This window comes from Pongo abelii, chromosome 5 (genome assembly GCF_028885655.2).
Source record: "Pongo abelii isolate AG06213 chromosome 5, NHGRI_mPonAbe1-v2.0_pri, whole genome shotgun sequence".
Taxonomy (NCBI): Eukaryota; Metazoa; Chordata; class Mammalia; order Primates; family Hominidae; genus Pongo; species Pongo abelii.
In genome coordinates, this window is record NC_071990.2 from 73,986,859 (window position 1) to 74,004,538 (window position 17,680).

The 17,680-nt window shown below is 41.0% G+C and overlaps 1 protein-coding gene across 5 annotated transcripts in view; it reads right to left on the bottom strand.

Annotated features, from left to right (window-relative positions):
* The window catches only part of CGAS (cyclic GMP-AMP synthase), a 42,871-nt gene continuing 25,191 nt past the window's right edge, over positions 1-17,680 (bottom strand). For 3 of the 5 annotated variants that reach the window (XM_002817062.6, XM_054557753.2, XM_063725251.1), the window contains 2 exons: positions 8,528-8,630; positions 3,535-5,419 (listed from right to left, as the gene is read on the bottom strand). In XM_002817062.6, the coding sequence (XP_002817108.2) occupies positions 5,068-5,419; positions 8,528-8,630 (455 nt within the window). In that variant the 3' untranslated portion in view covers positions 3,535-5,067. Of the gene's footprint in view, positions 399-3,534; positions 5,420-8,527; positions 8,631-17,680 lie in introns of those variants that run through there. The other 2 variants (XM_054557754.2, XM_063725252.1) reach the window with 2 other exon arrangements.

Sequence of the window (17,680 nt, forward strand, 5' to 3'; positions counted from 1 at the left end):
AGGCTTAATTATTTATTTTTGTTTTTATTTTTTATTTATATTTCTCTGCCAGAAATCTTGGACTATACAAAGCTTATTTAAAAAGTAGTCTGTTGTCAGAAAAGATGGTAGCCTAGTCTTGGTATTCTTGTGGAGAACTTAGAAAACTTGAAGAGTACTTGTACCCAAATTGGATTGTGCTTTAATGGACAATGGCTGTATTTTCCCCCATGTCAAAAGAATCCTAATGAAAGCAGTTGTTTTTCAAGTTCCTAGGGGGTCCAGTTGTCCAGAATCCCCAAGGATAAGATGCTCCCTATAAGAGTAGAACTTTAACCTCACTCACTGACATCGTAGGAGCCTCTAGCTGTGGAATTTCTTAGGAACTCAAACTTTCAAAAGCATCCAGAGAGTCAAAGCTGGGGGAAAAAAAGCACAGAAAAATAATAAAATTTTTAGGCCGGGTGCAGTGGCTCACGCCTTAATCCCAGCACTTTGGAAGGCCAAGGCAGGTGGATCACGAGGTCAAGCATTCAAGACCAGCCTGGCCAACATAGTGAAACCCTGTCTCTACTAGAAATACAAAAATTAGGCGGGTGTGGTGGTGGGCGCCTGTAATCCCAGCTACTTGGGAGGCTAAGGCAGGAGAATCACTTGAACTCGGGAGGCGGAGGTTGCAGTGAGCCAAGATCGCGCCACTGCACCCCAGCCTGGGTGACAGAGCAAGACTCCGTCTCAAAAAAAAAATAATAATAATAACAATAATAATAACATTTTTTATTATTTTTAATATTATTTATTTATTTATTTAGAGATGGAACTTCGCTCTTGTTGCCCAGGCTTGACTGCAATGGCACGATCTCGGCTCACTGCAACCTCTGCCTCCCAGGTTCAAGCAATTCTGCCTCAGCCTTCCTGAGTAGCTGGGATTACAGGCATGCACCACCACACCTGGCCAATTTTGTATTTTTAGTAGAGATGGGGTTTCTCCATGTTGATCAGGCTGGTCTCGAATTCCTGACCTCAGGTGATCCGCCCGCCTCGGCCTCCCAAAGTGCTGGGATTACAGGCATGAGCCATGGCACCTGGCCATAAAATTTATTTTTTATATTCTACTAATAACTGCTGTTGTACTTGGGCATGATCAATCATATAACTGTCATTTTTTGGTTTTATTCTGTTTTGGTTTGGTTTTTGCCAACTATATTCATATTTACAAAAAAACTAAATAAAATCATTTTGTTTTAAAAAAAAGTAGTCCTGAACCCTTCCACCCTTCATTTTCCACTCCCAAGATGTAACCTTTTCATCTTTTAGCCATTAATAAATTGCTTATACTGCAATTTCTTGGTTTTAAAAATTTGACATCTACTGACTTCCCACTATAAGAGAGATTAATTCAGTTTTTGCATACCTGTGACAGTCAGACCCTCAGGGTTGTCCTGTGGCCCCCCACCTCCTGAGGTTCACATCTATGTAGTAAAGAATTTAACCTAACCCAAAGAAAAGTCTCACCTTTGCCCTTGGCTTCTGAAAGGTAATGGCTAAATTCTTGGAATGTGCCAGAAAGTATAACAATGTGATTTATGGTGGGGTCTTTGGGTCATGGTATCAGCTTATACTGTTTGCCCTCCAGAGGAGCTGGAGACTGAGGTTAGACATACGGCCAGCCAACCATGAGCTGCAGTAACTCTGGACATGGCTCAGGTGAGCTTCCCTGGCTGGCAATATTCTGTATCGGCACACATTGATGCCAAGAGAATAACATGTCCATGACTCCACCAAAAGACAACAGAAAGTGCTGTGTTTGCTACTCTCTTAAACTCTGCCTAATGCACTTCTTCCTTTGGCTGATTTAAACTTGCATGCTTACTATATAATAAACTGCAACCATGAGCATAGTGGTTTCAGTGAGTTCTGTGAGTCTTTCATCAAACCTCAGGGTGGTTTTAGGAATCCCTTGAAACTGCAATTGTTGACAGAAATGAGGGTGGTCTTATGGGAACTGTTTTTCCCCTAACTGTATCGCTGGCATCTGAGACAACAAGAACACCCTTGAGTGATTCCTCTCCTCTTGGGTATGAGTGGGACCTTTGACTTGCTTCCAATCAATAGAATACCGTACAGGCAACGGACTGTACATAATTACGTGTATGTAATTGTGTTAAACAAGTTTGTAGCACTCCTCTTGCTGGAGTACCCCGCTTGCTGGCTTTGAAGAATCGAGCTACTGTTGTGGGCTGCCTATGTTGGGAGGCTCACATGGTAAGGAACTGAAGACAGCTTCTAGGAACTGAGGGCAACCTCTGGCTGACAGCAAGAAACTGAAGCCCTCAGTCCTACAAATGTAAAGGAACTAAATTCTGCCAACAAAAATGGATCCTTCTCCAGTCAAGCCTCAGAAGAGGCTACAGTGCTGGCTGACATCTTAATTATAGCCTTGAGAGACTCTGAGCAGAGCCACACCCAGAACTTTGGCCCATTGAAAATGTGAGATAATAAATATGAGTTGTTTTAAGCCTCTAAGGTTGTGGTTAATTGCTACACAGGAAACTAATGTAATCTCCCTACCACTATCACCATACAGAAACTAAGCCTATTGTCCTATCCTAACCACAGAGTGGGTAATCATAATTTCTTTTTTTCTTTTCTCATTAAAAAATTTTTTTTTAATTTTTTTTTTTTTTTTTTTTTGAGATGGAGTCTCGCTCTGTCACCAGGCTGGAGTGCAGTGGCACAGTCTTGGCTCACTGCAACCTCTGCCTCCTGGGTTCAAGCGATTCTCCTGCCTCAGCCTCCCAAGTAGCTGGGATTACAGGCACGTACCACCATGCTTGTCTAGTTTTTGTATTTTTAGTAGAGATGGGGTTTCACCATGTTGGCCAGGCTGGTCTTGAACTCCTGACCTCATGATCCGCCCGCCTCGGCCTATCAAAGTGCTGGAATTACAGGCATGAGCCACCACCCCTGGCTTTTAATTTTTTTAAAGTTGACAACAGTCCATAACTTCAATAAGATTAATAGTCAATGGTTACATTACTATGACTTTGTCAATACTTAAACAGCTGAACAATATTCTCATATCAGACTTTTCTTTCACGCATTCATTTTTCTTATGGAGTTAAAAATTGCTTAGATTGGCCAGGCACGGTGGCTCACGCCTGTAATTTCAGCACTTTGGGAGGCTGAGATGGGTGTATCACCTGAGGTCAGGAGTTCGAGACCAGCTTGACCAACATGGTGAAACTCCGTCTCTACTAAAAATACAAAAATAATTAGCCAGGCATGGTGGCATGCAACTGTAGTCTCAGCTACTTGGGAGGCTGAGGCAGGAGAATTGCTTGAACCAAGAGGAGGAGGTTGCAGTGAGCCAGGATCGTGCCACTGCACTCCAGCCTGGGCGACAGAGTGAGACTGTCTCAAAAAAAAAAAAAAAAATTGCTTAGATTATTTTATTTGCATAGTGGTCTATTTATCATTAATTGTCCCCAAAACTCTTCAAATGTCTAATGTTTCTCTTAGTATGTTCAAACGTAGAGCCTGTTAAACAAGATGTATAAAGCAAAAACCATAAAAAATTCAATTTATTCTCAAAGGCTTGAATGAGAAAAAAATCAACTCCATTAAAATTTAAAAATCTTTACAATAAACAAAACAATACAAAACAAAAAACCTTGTTTACTAAAAGACACCAAAAAAGGTGCAGACAACCCACATGGCAGAAGTTATTTGTTACACAGACAACAAATGAAAGATAAGTACCCCAAATATATTAAGAACTTCCCAAAACAATGAGAAGAAAACTAACCCATAAGAAAATGTGCAAAATATATGAACAGGAAAAATTTAACAAACAGCAGTTGCCTCTAGGCTAAATGCTACCTAAAAATAAAAAAAGTGTTACTGAAAGTAAAAATAAATAGATAACAGAAAATAAGTTAGGTTTTACATTTAGTCACACATATTAAAATAAAGTATCTTCTGTTTTCTTTTAAGATTATGTATTTCAGCTGGGCGCGGTGGCTCACACCTGTAATCCCAGCACTTTGGGAGGCTGAGGTGGGCGGATCACAAGGTAAGGAGATCGAGACCATCCTGGCTAACACGGTGAAACCCGGTCTTTACTAAAAATACAAAAAATTAGCCGGGTGTGGTGGCGGGCGCCTGTGGTCCCAACTACTCAGAAGGCTGAGGCAGGAGAATGGCATGAACCCAGGAAGCAGAGCTTGCAGTGAGCCAAGATCATGCCACTGGACTCCAGCCTGGGCGACAGAGCGAGACTACATCTCAAAAAAAAAAAAAAAAAAAAAAGATTATGTATTTCCTGGCCAGGCACGGTGGAGAGCTGTTTTTCAGTAAGTACTTGATGAATTTAATTAAGGTGATATGTACTTTATCTTTTTTTATTCCAACCTGAAAATGTGATTTATTTATTTATTTGCCTGCATGATAAAGCAAACATGGTAATGTTTTAGATTTCAAATACTACTTTTGTTTCTTATTCCTTGACTAATCTTTTTCCTAGGATAGTCAATACTTTATACTGATTAGAGTTTATTACAACAAACTGAAAACTGAATAATTATTTACATTCATTTTAGTCAATTATTGCTGTGACAAATTTCAAACATTCCAATTATTACAGTCACTAATTTTTTTTATTTTGTTGCTTTTTTAAAAAATTATTTTAAGAATTTCCTAATTTATTTTTCTTATTTATTTATTTATTTATTGAGAGGGAGTCTTGCTCTGTCACCCAGGATGGAGTGCAGTGGTGCCATCTTGACTCACTGCAACCTCCACCTCCCAGCTTCAAATGATTCTCATGTCTAATCCTCCCAAGTAGCTGGGATTACAGGTATGCATCACCATGCCTGGCTAATTTTTATATTTTTAGTAGAGATGGAGTTTCAGCATATTGGTCAGGCTGGTCTCAAACTCCTGACCTCAAGTGATCCGCCTGCCTCGGCCTCCAAAGTGCTGGGATTACAGGTGTGAGCCACAGCGCCTGGCCCCTTTTTAAATTTTTCTTGTATTCTCCAGGATTTAGGGTGACTCTAGTTCTTAGATCTTTCTAAAAATACAATCTCAAAATTCATCAAAAACTGGAAACTCATTGTTTCTTTCATATTCAATTTGCTTTGTCAGAAATTCTTTACTTCTTTTGTCAATTAAGTTGCTAGAGAATAGATTGAATCCAGGAATAAAATAATTCCCAAGTTGTTCTGTCCTGAGGCACTGAAGAAAGTATGTCACGCAGTTATCAAAGCAGAGGCCCAGGTCTTTGGGGTCCCACTGACTGTCTTGAGGGTTCTGGGTACATACGTGAAAGAAGGCAGTTTTCACATGATAAGAAGAGAATTTATCCAGATGTTTTTTGTCTTTAAACCTTTCTTTCAGCTGTTCTAAAAGGTATTTCATTAGTTTTAAACAATCTTTCCTGTTGAATAAAAAAGGAAAACACTTATTTTTACTTATTTACATTCAACAAAGGATTTTAGGCATCTCATAGCAAAAACATAAACAATAAAGATATGTAATAACATAAATATAGGCCAGGCATGGTGAGACACGCCTGTAATCCCAGCACTTTGGGAGGCTGAGGCGGGGGGATCACCTAAGATCAGGAGTTTGAGACCAGCCTGACTAATATGGTGAAACCCTGTTTCTACTAAAAATACAAAAATTAGCTGGGTGTGGTGGTGCACACCTGTAATCCCAGCTCCTCTGGAGGCTGAGGCACGAGAATCGCTTGAAGCCAGGAGGCAGAGGTTGCAGTGAGCCAAGATCGCGTCATTGCACTCCAGCCTGGGCAACAAGAACGAAACTCCATCACACAAAAAAAACAAAAACAAAAACAAAAACAAAAAAGCCGGGTGTGGTGGCTCATGCCTGTAATCTCAGCATTTTGGGAGGCTTAGGCAGGTGGATCATGAGGTCAAGAGTTCGAGATCAGCCTGGCCAGTATGCTGAAACCCCATCTCTACTAAAAATACAAAAATTAGCCAGGTGTGGCGTGCACCTATAATCCCAGCTACTCAGGAGGCTGAGGCAGGAGAATCACTTGAACCCAGGAGGCAGAGGTTGCAGTGAGCCAAGATCATGCCACTGCACTCCAGCCTGGGCAACAAGTGAGACTCCATCTCAAAATAAAATAAAATAAAATAAAATTAAATTAAATTAAAATAAAATAAATAACATAAATACAACAGTCACACTAAAATCTGATTATGTTTTCAAATATATGGTTTGAAGTTTCAAAAACGCATTTTTTCCCTCTCTTTCCCATTCTTAGCTTAAATATATTCTATCAATTTCTTCAACTGTATAAAGCTAACAGATATTTATACTATTTTTTTTTTTGAGACAGGGTCTCACTCTGTCACTCAGGCTAGGGTGCAGTGATACAATCTTGGCTCACTGCAACCTCTGACCCTCCCCTCACCCCCCTCAAGCAATCCAAAATCTTGTTTTGTTATAAAATTATTTTACTTTATTGAACTGCAAATTTAATATAATTTTTCTCTTTTTTAAAATCCACTGATTGTATCACAAAGTTATTTACATTATTAAGAGTACCATAGATAATCTGCCATCTCATCTAGTTATTTAGTAGTTGACAAAATGTACTATTTATGAAACTATTTAGCCTTATCAACAATATTTCTTTTTCTTATTTTTCTTTTTTTTTTTTTTGAGACGGAGTCTTGCTCTGTTGCCCAGGCTGGAGTGCAGTGGTGTGATCTCAGCTCACCGAAACCTCTGCCTACTGGGTTCAAGCGATTCTCCTGCCTCAACCTTCTAAGTAGCTGGGATTATAGGCGCATGCCACCTCGCCCGGCTAATTTTTGCATTTTTGTAGAGACAGGGTTTCATAACGTTGGCCAGGCTGGTCTCGAACTCCTGACCTCAGGTGATCTACCTGCCTCGGCCTCCCAAAGAGCTGGGATTACAGGCGTGAGCCACTGTGCCCGGCCAACAATATAGTTTTCTTAATGCTTGCTTCAAAGCCTGCATATGAGATCTTAAAGAACCTCTGTGCCTGCATGTTGGACATTTTTGTTTTGACTTTTTAACTCTTGTGATCTTTATACTGGCCAACTTACTTACTTACTTACTTTATTTATTTATTTATTTATTTATTTATTTATTTATTTAAGATGGAGTCTTGCTCTGTTGCCCAGGCTGGAGTGCAGTGGCATGATCTCAGCTTATTGCAACCTCTGTCTCCCGGGTTCAGGTGATTCTCTTGCCTCAGCCTCCTGAGTAGCAGGGATTACAGGCACGCTCCACTGCGCCCAGCTAATTTTTGTATTTTTAGTAGAGACGGGGTTTCGCCATGTAGGCCAGGCTGGTCTCGAATTCCTGACCTCAGGTGATCTACCTGCCCCGGCCTCCCAAAGTGCTGGGATTACAGGCGTGAGCCACCATGCCTGGCCAATACTGGCCAACTTTAGAAACTCAAATGAAAAATTCCTTTTCAATCTTAGTTCTTTATGGTGTGTATGCCATCACAAAAAAAAATGGTGGGGTGCAGTGTCTCATCCCTGTACTTCCAAGACTTTGGGAGGCCAAGGCGGGAAGATTACTTGAACCCAGGAGTTGGTGACCAGCCTGCCTGGGCAACAAAGGGAGACCACCATCTCTACCAATAAAAAAAAATTTTTTTTGAGACAGGGTGTCACTATGTCACCCAGGTTGCAGTGCAGTGGCACGATCATGGCTCACTGCAGCCTTGATTTTCTGGGCTCAAGCCATTCTCCTACCTCAGCCTCCCAAGTAGCTGGGACCACAGGCACCAGTCACCATGCCTGGCTAATTTTTAAATTTTTTATGGAGGCGGGGTCTCACCATGTTGCTAGGCTGGGATTACAGGTGTGAGCCAACAGGCCCTCTACAAAATTTTTTTTTAAATTAGCCGAGCATGGTGGCATGCACCTGTAATCTCAGCTACTTGGGGGGCTGAGGTAGGATGATTGCTTGAGCCCAGGAGACCAAGGCTGTGGTGAGCTGTAATTGTGCCACTGCACTCCAGTCTGGGTGACAGAGTGAAAGTCTGTTTCAAAAAAAAAAATTACTCACTTAGTGTTGTTTTCAGTTTGGCCAATCAATCCCTAGCCATCAACACAACCCAACTATCCCAAAGCAAGCCCAGTATCTAACAAGAGCGACCTTTTGGCCTCCTCCAATTATATGGCATTAATATCCATTACTTTTAAACAAGCAGAATACTAAGACCCATTGAATTGTCATGGCTAGTGCTCATACCCTCTCACTCTGTCCTACTGATACATCTATACAAAAACACATTCATCTGATCCAGGGTTCAGAACTACTATTCCCTAGCCTTGCCTTCTAACAACACCCTTTCCTTGGCCCTTTGGATCTAGCTTCTCTGGTTTCATACTCACACTCTCCCCAGCTCAACCCAATCCTGCCCCGCTCCCCAGACCCAACCCAGCTTAGCTCTTCAGGTCTGAGGTGTGGAGTCAACAAATAATTAAGCATACCATAGATAATCTGTCATTTAACAAAATAAGGCTGTTACCTGCAACATTTCACTTCTTTGTCTTCACAGCACGTTTTAGATTTTCCATGATTGTTCAAAATTTCCTTTTCGATGTGAGAGAAGGATAGCCGCCATGTTTCTTCTTAATTTCAAAAAGAAAAACAAAAAAGCACTTTACCCAAAGCATCCATATCTAAACAATATTCAAGTGGTTTCCCTCACGAAAATATTCTGGGGCTGGGCATGGGGGCTCACGCCTGTAATCCCAGCACTTTGGGAGGCCAAGGAGGGTGGATCACCTGAGGTCGGGAGTTCGAGACCAGCCTGACCAACATGGAGAAACCCCATCCCTACTAAAAATACGAAAAAAATTATCCTGGCATGGTGGCACATGCCTGTAATCCCAGCTACTCGGGAGGCTGAGGAAGGAGAATCGCTTGAACCCGGGAGGTGGAGGTTGCTGTGAGCCGAGATCGCACCATTGCACTCCAGCCTGGGCAACAAGAGCAAAACTCCATCAAAAAAAAAAAAAAAAAAAGAAAGAAAAAGAAAATATTCTGAAAAAATCTTAGGAGTGAATCAAAAGAAGTGAACAGATAAATAATTACGTATAAAAATAAGTACACTGAGACAAAAAATGGGCCTAACTGAAAAAAAAATGGAAGTCACAGCTTAATATAGTTAGCAATAGTAAGATGTATTACCTTTTATATATTGCTAAATTCCCTTTGTTAAATATTTTGTTTCAATAATAATTTGAATCAATTTATTCACTTTTTCTGTAGCATCCTTACAGGTTCTATATTAATACAAAATGAATTGAGGACCATTTCCTTTATTCTTATTTATGAGAGTTTGTGTAAATATAGAATGATTTCGGCTGGGCGAGGTGGCTCACACCTGTAATCCCAGCACTTTGGGAGGCTGAGGTGAGCGGATCACAAGTTCGGGAGATCAAGACCATTCTGGCTAACACAGTGAAATCCCGCCTCTACTAAAAATACAAAAAATTAGCCGGGCATGGTGACGGGCACCTGTAATCCCAGCTACTTGGGAGGCTGAGGCAGGAGAATGGCATGAACCCAGGAGGTGGAGCTTGCAGTGAGCCGAGATCGCGCCACTACACTCCAGCCTGGACAACAGCGCAAGACTCTGTCTCAAAAAAAAAAAAAAAAAAAAGATTTCTCCCCGAGTCTTACCCTGGCTAGCTCTTTTATGCTCTGACCATCATCCTGTTACTTCGTGGTTTTATACTGGCAATCTATAAGTGGTTTATAATCTGAATGATTTTTCAGAAAAATCAATCAATATAATCTGTCACATTAACAGAATAGAAGAGAAATACGTGATTGTCTCAATAGATGAAGAAAATGAAGCTCTTAAAATCCTATAGTCGTTCATCATTAAAAAAACACCTCTTAGCAATTTAAGTCTAGATGGACACTTGATTCCATAAAAGGTAGATTTTAGAAAACTATAGCAACAATCATTATGTGAGGTAAAAAGTTGGAGAGAGAAATCAGAAAGAAGGCAAAACATCTGTTATCTCTATTTCTGTTCCACATGCACTGAGTGTCATAGCAAGCACAGTAAGGGAAGGAAAAACAGGGTTACACACTGGAAAGAGAGAAACAAAGCCATCATTATTCATAGGTGATGTAATTGCATATACAGGAAATACAAAAGAATCTACAATGCTGGGCATGGTGGCTCATGCCCGTAATCCCAGCACTTCAGGAGGCCGAGACAGGAGACCGGCCTGGCCAACATGGTGAAACACCATATCTACTAAAAATAGAAAGATTAGCTTAGCCTGTGTGGTGGCGCGTGCCTACACATACCACATGTATGTATGTATTTGTATATAGTCCCAGCTACTTGGGAGGCTGAGGCAGGAGAATCCCTTGAACCTGGAATGCCGAGGTTGCAGTGGGTCGAGATCATGCCACTGCACTCCAGCGTGGGCAACAGAGTGAGACTCCATCTCAAAAAAGAAAGAAAAAGAAAAAAGAAAAAAAAATGTAAATAAATTCACCAAATCAATTAAAAGAGTTACCAAGATTATGGACACAAAAATCAAAGGTATTTTGATATATGGCAATAAACAAAAAATGAAATTTTTAGAAAGATGTTACTTACAATAGTATAAAAACTAGCAATTAGGCTGGGTGCAGTGGCTCATGCCTGTAATCCCAGCACCGTGGGAGGCCAAGGTGAGCAGATCACCTGAGGTATGAGGTTCAAGAGCAGCCTGGGAAACATGGCGAAACTCCGTCGCTACTAGAAATACAAAAATTAGCCAGGCATTGTGGCACACAACTGTAATCCCAGCTACTCAGGAGGCTGAGGCAGGGGAATTGCTTGAATTCAGGAGGCAGAGGTTGCAGCGAGCCGAGATCATGCCATTGCACTCCAGCCTGGATGACAGAGTGAGACTCAGTCTCAAAAAACAAAAACAAAAACAAAAAACAAACAAAAAAACCACCCAACAATTACCTTCTAGATCTAACTGCTAATGAAATATGGATGAGGCCTGGCGCAGTGGCTCACTCCTGTAATCCCAGCACTTTGGGAGGCTGAGGCGGTGAATCACCTGAGGTCAGGAGTTCGAGACCAGCTGGACCAACATGGTGAAACCCCATTTCTACTAAAAATACAAACATTTAGCCGGGCATAGGGGCACAAGCCTGTAATCCCAGCTACTCTGGAGGCTAAGGCAGGAGAATCACTTAAACCTGGGAGGCGGAGGTTGCAGTGAACCGAGATCGGGCGATTGCACTCCAGGCTCGGCAACAAGAGCAAAACTCCCTCTCAAAAAAACAAAACAACAACAACAACAAAAAGAAATATGGATGAAAGCAGGACATGCTAAACGACACTTCTAGAATGCACTCTACAAAATCCTCTCTTTGAGAAACTCTACAGGAAAAATAACCTGTTTCTTCAATGAGTAAATTGAAGTAAATTGAGTAAATTTTATTCAAGGAATAAAAAAGTTATGAAAGAGGAAGTTATGAGTTAAAAGAGATATAACAGACATTTAACAGACATATTGGTCAGTCACAATGTATGAACCTTATTTGAATCCTGATCCAAACAGGCTGATCCAAACATACAAAAAAAGTATGACACTTACAAGACAAGTGGAAATTTTAATACTGAATAAGTGTTTGATATTAGGGAATTATTACTTTTTTCTTTCATTTTTTGAGACAAGATTTCCCTCTATCACCCAGGCTGGAGTGCATGAACACAGCTCACTGAAACCTCGACTTCCCAGCCTCAAACAATCTTCTCATGTCAGCCTTTCCAATAGTGGGACCAGAAGCATACATCACCATGACTGGCTAATTTTTGGATTTTTTTGTAGAGACGGGGTCTCTCCACCTTGCCCAGGCTGATCTCGAACTCTTGGGCTCCAGCAATCCTCCCATCTCCCAAAGTGCTGGAATTACAGATGTGAGCCACTGTGCCCAGCCAATATAAGAAAATTATTATTTGTTTATGCATTTTTTTTTAATTTATTTGTTTTTTGAGATTGAGTCTCGCTCTGTTGCCTAGGCTGGAGTGCAGTGACACCATCTCAGCTCACTGCAACATCTGCCTTCCAGGTTCAAGTGATTCTCCTGCCTCAGCCTCCCGAGTAACTGGGATTACAGGCATGCGCCACCATGCCCAGCTGATTTTGTATTTTTAGTAGAGATGGGGTTTCACCATGTTGGCCAGGCTGGTCTCGCACTCCTGACCTCAGATGACCCACCTGCCTTGGCCTCCCAAAGTGCTTGGATTACAGGTGTGAGCCACCGCTCCCAGTCATTTATCATTTTTTTAAGACAAGGTTTCACTTTGTCACCCAGGCTGGAGCGTAGTGACATGATGTCGGCTCACGGAAGCCTTGACCTCCTAGGCTCAAGTGATTCTCCCACCTCAGCCCCCCAAATAGCTGGGACAACAGGTGCATATTACCACACCCAGCTAATTTATTTTGTATTTTTTGAAGAGACAGGGTTTTGTCACGTGGCCCAGGCTTGAACTCCTGGGCTCAAGTGATCCACCCACCTCAGCCTCCCAAAATGCTGGTATTACAAGCATGAGCCACCACTCCCAGCCCAGTCTCCTTTGGTACTGGTTTAAAATTTTCATAATAAAAAGTTTTGGCCAGGTGCGGTGGCTCACGCCTGTCATCCCAGCACTTTGGGAGGCCGAGGTGAGCAGATCACCTGAGGTCAGGAGTTTGAGAGCAGCCTGGACAACATGGTGAAACCCCATCTCTACTAAAAATACAAAAACTAGCCAGGGACGGTGGTGGGCACCTGTAATCCCAGCTACTCAGGAGGCTGAGGCAGGAGAATCGCTTGAACCCAGGAGGTGGAGGGTGCAGTGAGCCGAGATCGCACCACTGCACTCCAGCCTGGGTGACAGAGTGAGACTCCATCTCAAAATAAATAAATAAATAAATAGTTTTAAAATAGATCAATTACCTATGAATAAATTAACAAAAGATATACAAAACCTCTGCAGAGAAAATGCTATTGAGTGAAGCTGGGAAGTATTAGAGGAGATCTAAATAAGTGGATTGGGAGACTCAATATTGTTAACATATCAACTCTCTCCCATGTTTATTTTTTTTAATACAGACAGTGTCTTGTTCTGTTGCCCAGGCTGGAGTGCAGTGGCAAGATCACAGCTCACTGTAACCTCAAACTCCTGAGCTTAAGTGATTCTCTTGCATAACTAAGACTACAAGCTACAAGTGCACACCACCACGCCTGGCTAATTTTTAAAAAAGTTTTTATAGAGATGAAGACTCACAACTCTCTATAAAAACTTTTATAGAGAGTTTTTTTTTTTTAATTTTTTTTTGAGACGGAGTCTCTCTCTGTCGCCAGGCTGGAGTGCAATGGCACGATCTCGGCTCATTGCAACCTCTGCCTCCTGGGTTCAAGCGATTCTCCTGCCTCAGCCTCCCGAGTAGCTAGGACTACAGGCACGTGCCACCATGCCCAGCTAATTTTTGTATTTTTAGTAGAGATGGGGTTTTACCATGTTGGCCAGGATGGTCTCGATCTCTTGACCTTGTAATCCACCCACCTCGGCCTTCCAAAGTGCTGGGATTACAGGCGTGAGCCACCACGCCTGGCTAGAGTTTTTACACAGTGTTGTCCAAGATGGTCTTGAACTCCTCACCTCAAGCAACTCTCCTTCCTCAGCCTTCTGAAGTGCTGGAATTACAGGCATCAGTCATCATTCCTGGCCCCAAATTTATCTATAGATTCAACATTATCTCAATCAAAATTCCAAAAAGTATTTTGTGGAATCTGACAAGCTGATTTCAAAATTTATACGAGAATGCAAAGGGTCAAGACTCTCTCAGACACCCTTGGAGAAAAACAAAGTGGTAGAACTTGCCCTAAAAGATATTGAGACTAATTATAAAGCTACATTATGTACAACAACATGGTACAAAGATAGACAAAGATTTTAATGGGACAGAATAAAGAGTTCAGGGATAGCTACACAATATGGTGGGCCCTCTGTATATGAGGGTTTCACATCTGAGAATTCAACCAACTGTGAATTGAAACCCACAGATATGGAGGGCCAAGTGTATTATATCATTTTATGTAAGAGATTTGAGCATCTGTGGACTTCGGTGTCTGCAGGGTACCCTGGAGCCAATCCTGAGGGTCAACTGTATATGACTGTAAAGAAAGGTGGCACGTACCGTTGATAAAATGTGATAAGGATGGCACTTTGCCTCTGTGACCTTCCTCCCCCAAACCAATAACTCTGATCTAATCATAAGAAACATAATAAAGAAATCTCAAGTAAAGGACATTCTACAAAATACCTAACTAGTACTCCTCAAAACTGTTAAAACCAAAAAACTGTCACAGTCAAGAGTAGCTTAAGGAGACATGACAACTAAATGCAATATGGTATCCTAAATGGGATCTTGGAACAGTAAAAGGACATTAAGAAAAACTAAGGAAATCTGGATAAAGTATAGAATTTTTTTTTTTTTTAATGGAGTCTCGCTGTGTCACCTAGACTGGAGTGCAGTGGCATGATCTTGGCTCACTGCAACTCGACCCACCGAGTTCAAGTGATTTCCTGTCTCAGCCTCCCAAGTAGCTGGGACTAAGGCACATGCCACCACGCCTGGCTAATTTTTGTATTTTTTTAGTAGAGACGGGGTTTTGCCATGTTAGCCAGGGTGGTTTCAAACTCTTGATTTCAGGTGATCTGCCCACCTCGGCCTCCCAAAGTGCTGGGATTACAGGCAAGACTCACTGTGCCCAGCAGATATAGCCCTTAGCTAACAATAATATATCAATATTGGTTTATTAATTATTAAACGTATTGTATTAATGTGAGATATTAATAACAGGAAAATGGGGGTGCTGCAGTGGCACGTGTCTGTAGTCCCAGTTACTTGATAAGGTGAGGCGGGAGGATCATTGAGCTCAGTTTGAGACCAGCATGGGCAACATAGTGAAACTCTGCCCCACTACCTCCCCCAGAAAAAACCCGAGGGGAATGGGTATGGGGTTATACGGGAACTCTCTGTACTATCTTCACAATTTTTCTGTAAATATAAAACTATGTTAAAACGAAAAGTTTATTTTTAAATAAACTACACTGAGATATCATTTCTCACTTTTTGGACTACTGGCAAGAATTTCAATTGGCAAAAAGTTTAACAAGTCAGTGAGGTTGAGAGTGAAACAGGTACTCTGATACATTGCTGTGGAAAAGCAAATTGGAATGATGCCTATGGAGATCTGGGAAATGCCTAGCAATATTACATAACGATTTACTCTTTGACCAGCTATAAAAATAGACTTTAAAAAGGAATGGGTGTTATCTGTATATAGAGGTATGGAGTGAGATAGAAAATATCTTGTTAAATTAAAAGAAAAAAAGTGTTATATCTGAGAGCAGGGCTTCTATAAAATTAAAAAATAAACCAAATTAATAAAATTATAAAGAAAAACATATGGTCTGGCCATGATGGCTCATGCCTATAATCCCAGCACTTTAGGAGGCCAAAGTGGGAGGACTGCTTGAGGCCAGGAGTTTGAGACCAGCCTGGGCAACATAGCAAGACCCTGTGTCTACTTTAAAAAAAAAAAAAAAAAAAAGGTGTACTTTTTATTTAAAAGGGGGTGGCATACAAATATATTTTATATGTATATAAATTAGTATATTATCTAATATTTATATGTTTAATCTACCTTTTTCAAAGTAATACCAGTATTATTACCAATAATACACTTATAAAAAACAGCTTATAATTTTTTTGCAGCTTTTTGTCCTTAAGATAAAAGGACAGTCAAAATACCAAGTTTTAAACCCACTTGAAAACATGTCCACTGATTACAGTGTCGTGCACCTGTAATCTCAGCTATTTGGGAAGTGGGAGACTGAGACGGGAGGATCACTTGAACCCAGGAGTTCAGCTCCAAGAAGAACAACCCTAACTCCTGGGCTCAATGATCCTCCTGCCTCAGCCTCCCGAAGGCTGAGGAAACTAGGACTATAAGCACATGCCACTGCACCCCCATTTCCCTATTATTAACATCCCATATTCATAAAATACATTGGTACAATAAACCAATACTGATACATTATTGTTAACTAAAGTCTATACTTTATCCAGATTTCCTTAGTTTTTACCTGATTTATCTTAAATATATATATTAAATATATATATTTATATGAATATATTTACATAAGTATTTACATGCAATATATTATGTATAATTTATATGTAATATGTCATATAATATAAAACATTGTATATAATTTATATTATATACTATATACACATTTATATGCCATCCCCTTTTTAAAACAAAAGGCACACCTTTTTCTTTGTTTTTGAGACAGGGTCTCACTCTGTCGCCCAGGCTGGAGTGCAGTAGCACCATCTTGGCTCACTGCAGCCTCAACCTCCAGGGCTCAAGTGATCACCTGACATCAGCCTCTTGAATAGTTGGGACTACAGGCATGCACCACCACGCCTGGCTAATTTTTGTATTTTTAGTAGAGACAGGCTTTCACCATGTTGCCCACGCTGGTCTCGAACTCCTGAGCTCAAATGATCCACCCGCTTCAGCCTCCCAAAGTACTGGGATTATAGGTTTGAGCCATTATATGAGTGAGAGAGAGAGAGAGAATATATTTACTTACACTTTTAAAACATGGAAGGCCAGGCACGGTGGCTCACGCCTGTAATCCCAGTACTTTGGGAGTCCAAGGTGGGTGGACCACCTGAGGTCGGGAGTTCAAGACCAGCCTGGCCAGCGTGGTGAAACCTCATCTCTACTAAAAACACAAAAATTAGCCAGGCATGGTGGCACACACCTGTAATCCCATCTACTCCAGGAGGCTGAGGCAGGAGAATCACTTGAACCTGGGAGGCGAAGGCTGCAGTGAGCCAAGATCGCCCCACTGTGCTCCAGCCTGGGCAACAGAGTGAGACTGTCTCAAAAACAAATAAATAAATAAAATAAAAAATAAAACATGGAAGGGTAAACTAAAAACAATTAAAAATGTTTCTAATCAGGGAAGGAGAGAAAAGCGTGGAGAGGACATGAACAGAAGATGTTTCTCTAACTGTACCTTTTTCCACAGCTTTGACTTTGGAACCACGTATATACTTTATAAATTTATGAAACAAATTAAATCAAAATTTAAAAACCAGTATCTAAAAACAGATAATGTAATGAAACAAGTTAATTTACCTATGTTGAGTTAAACTGTCCGGAGACATTTTTTTTTGGCGGGTGGCGTATAGAGGACTTCTTGCTATGTTACCCGGGATGGAGTGCAGTGGCATGATCATAGCTCACTATAGCCCTGAACCTCTGGGCTTAAGCAATCCTCCCACCTCAACTTCCTGAGTAGCTGAGACTATAGGCACGGGCCAGTGTGCCTGGCTGACCATTTTTTTGAGTGGGTTAAAAACCTCATATTTTGACTGTCCTTTTATCTTAAGAACAAAAAAACTGCAAGTAAATCATAAACTGTTTTTTAAATAAATTATATCCTTGGTAATAAAACTGGTATTATTTTGAAACAGGTCGATTTTTAAAATTTAAAATTTTTAATCAAAAATCAATAAAAACAAGGCGAGGCACGGTGGCTCATGCCTGTAATCTTTGGGAGATGGAGATGGGTGGATCA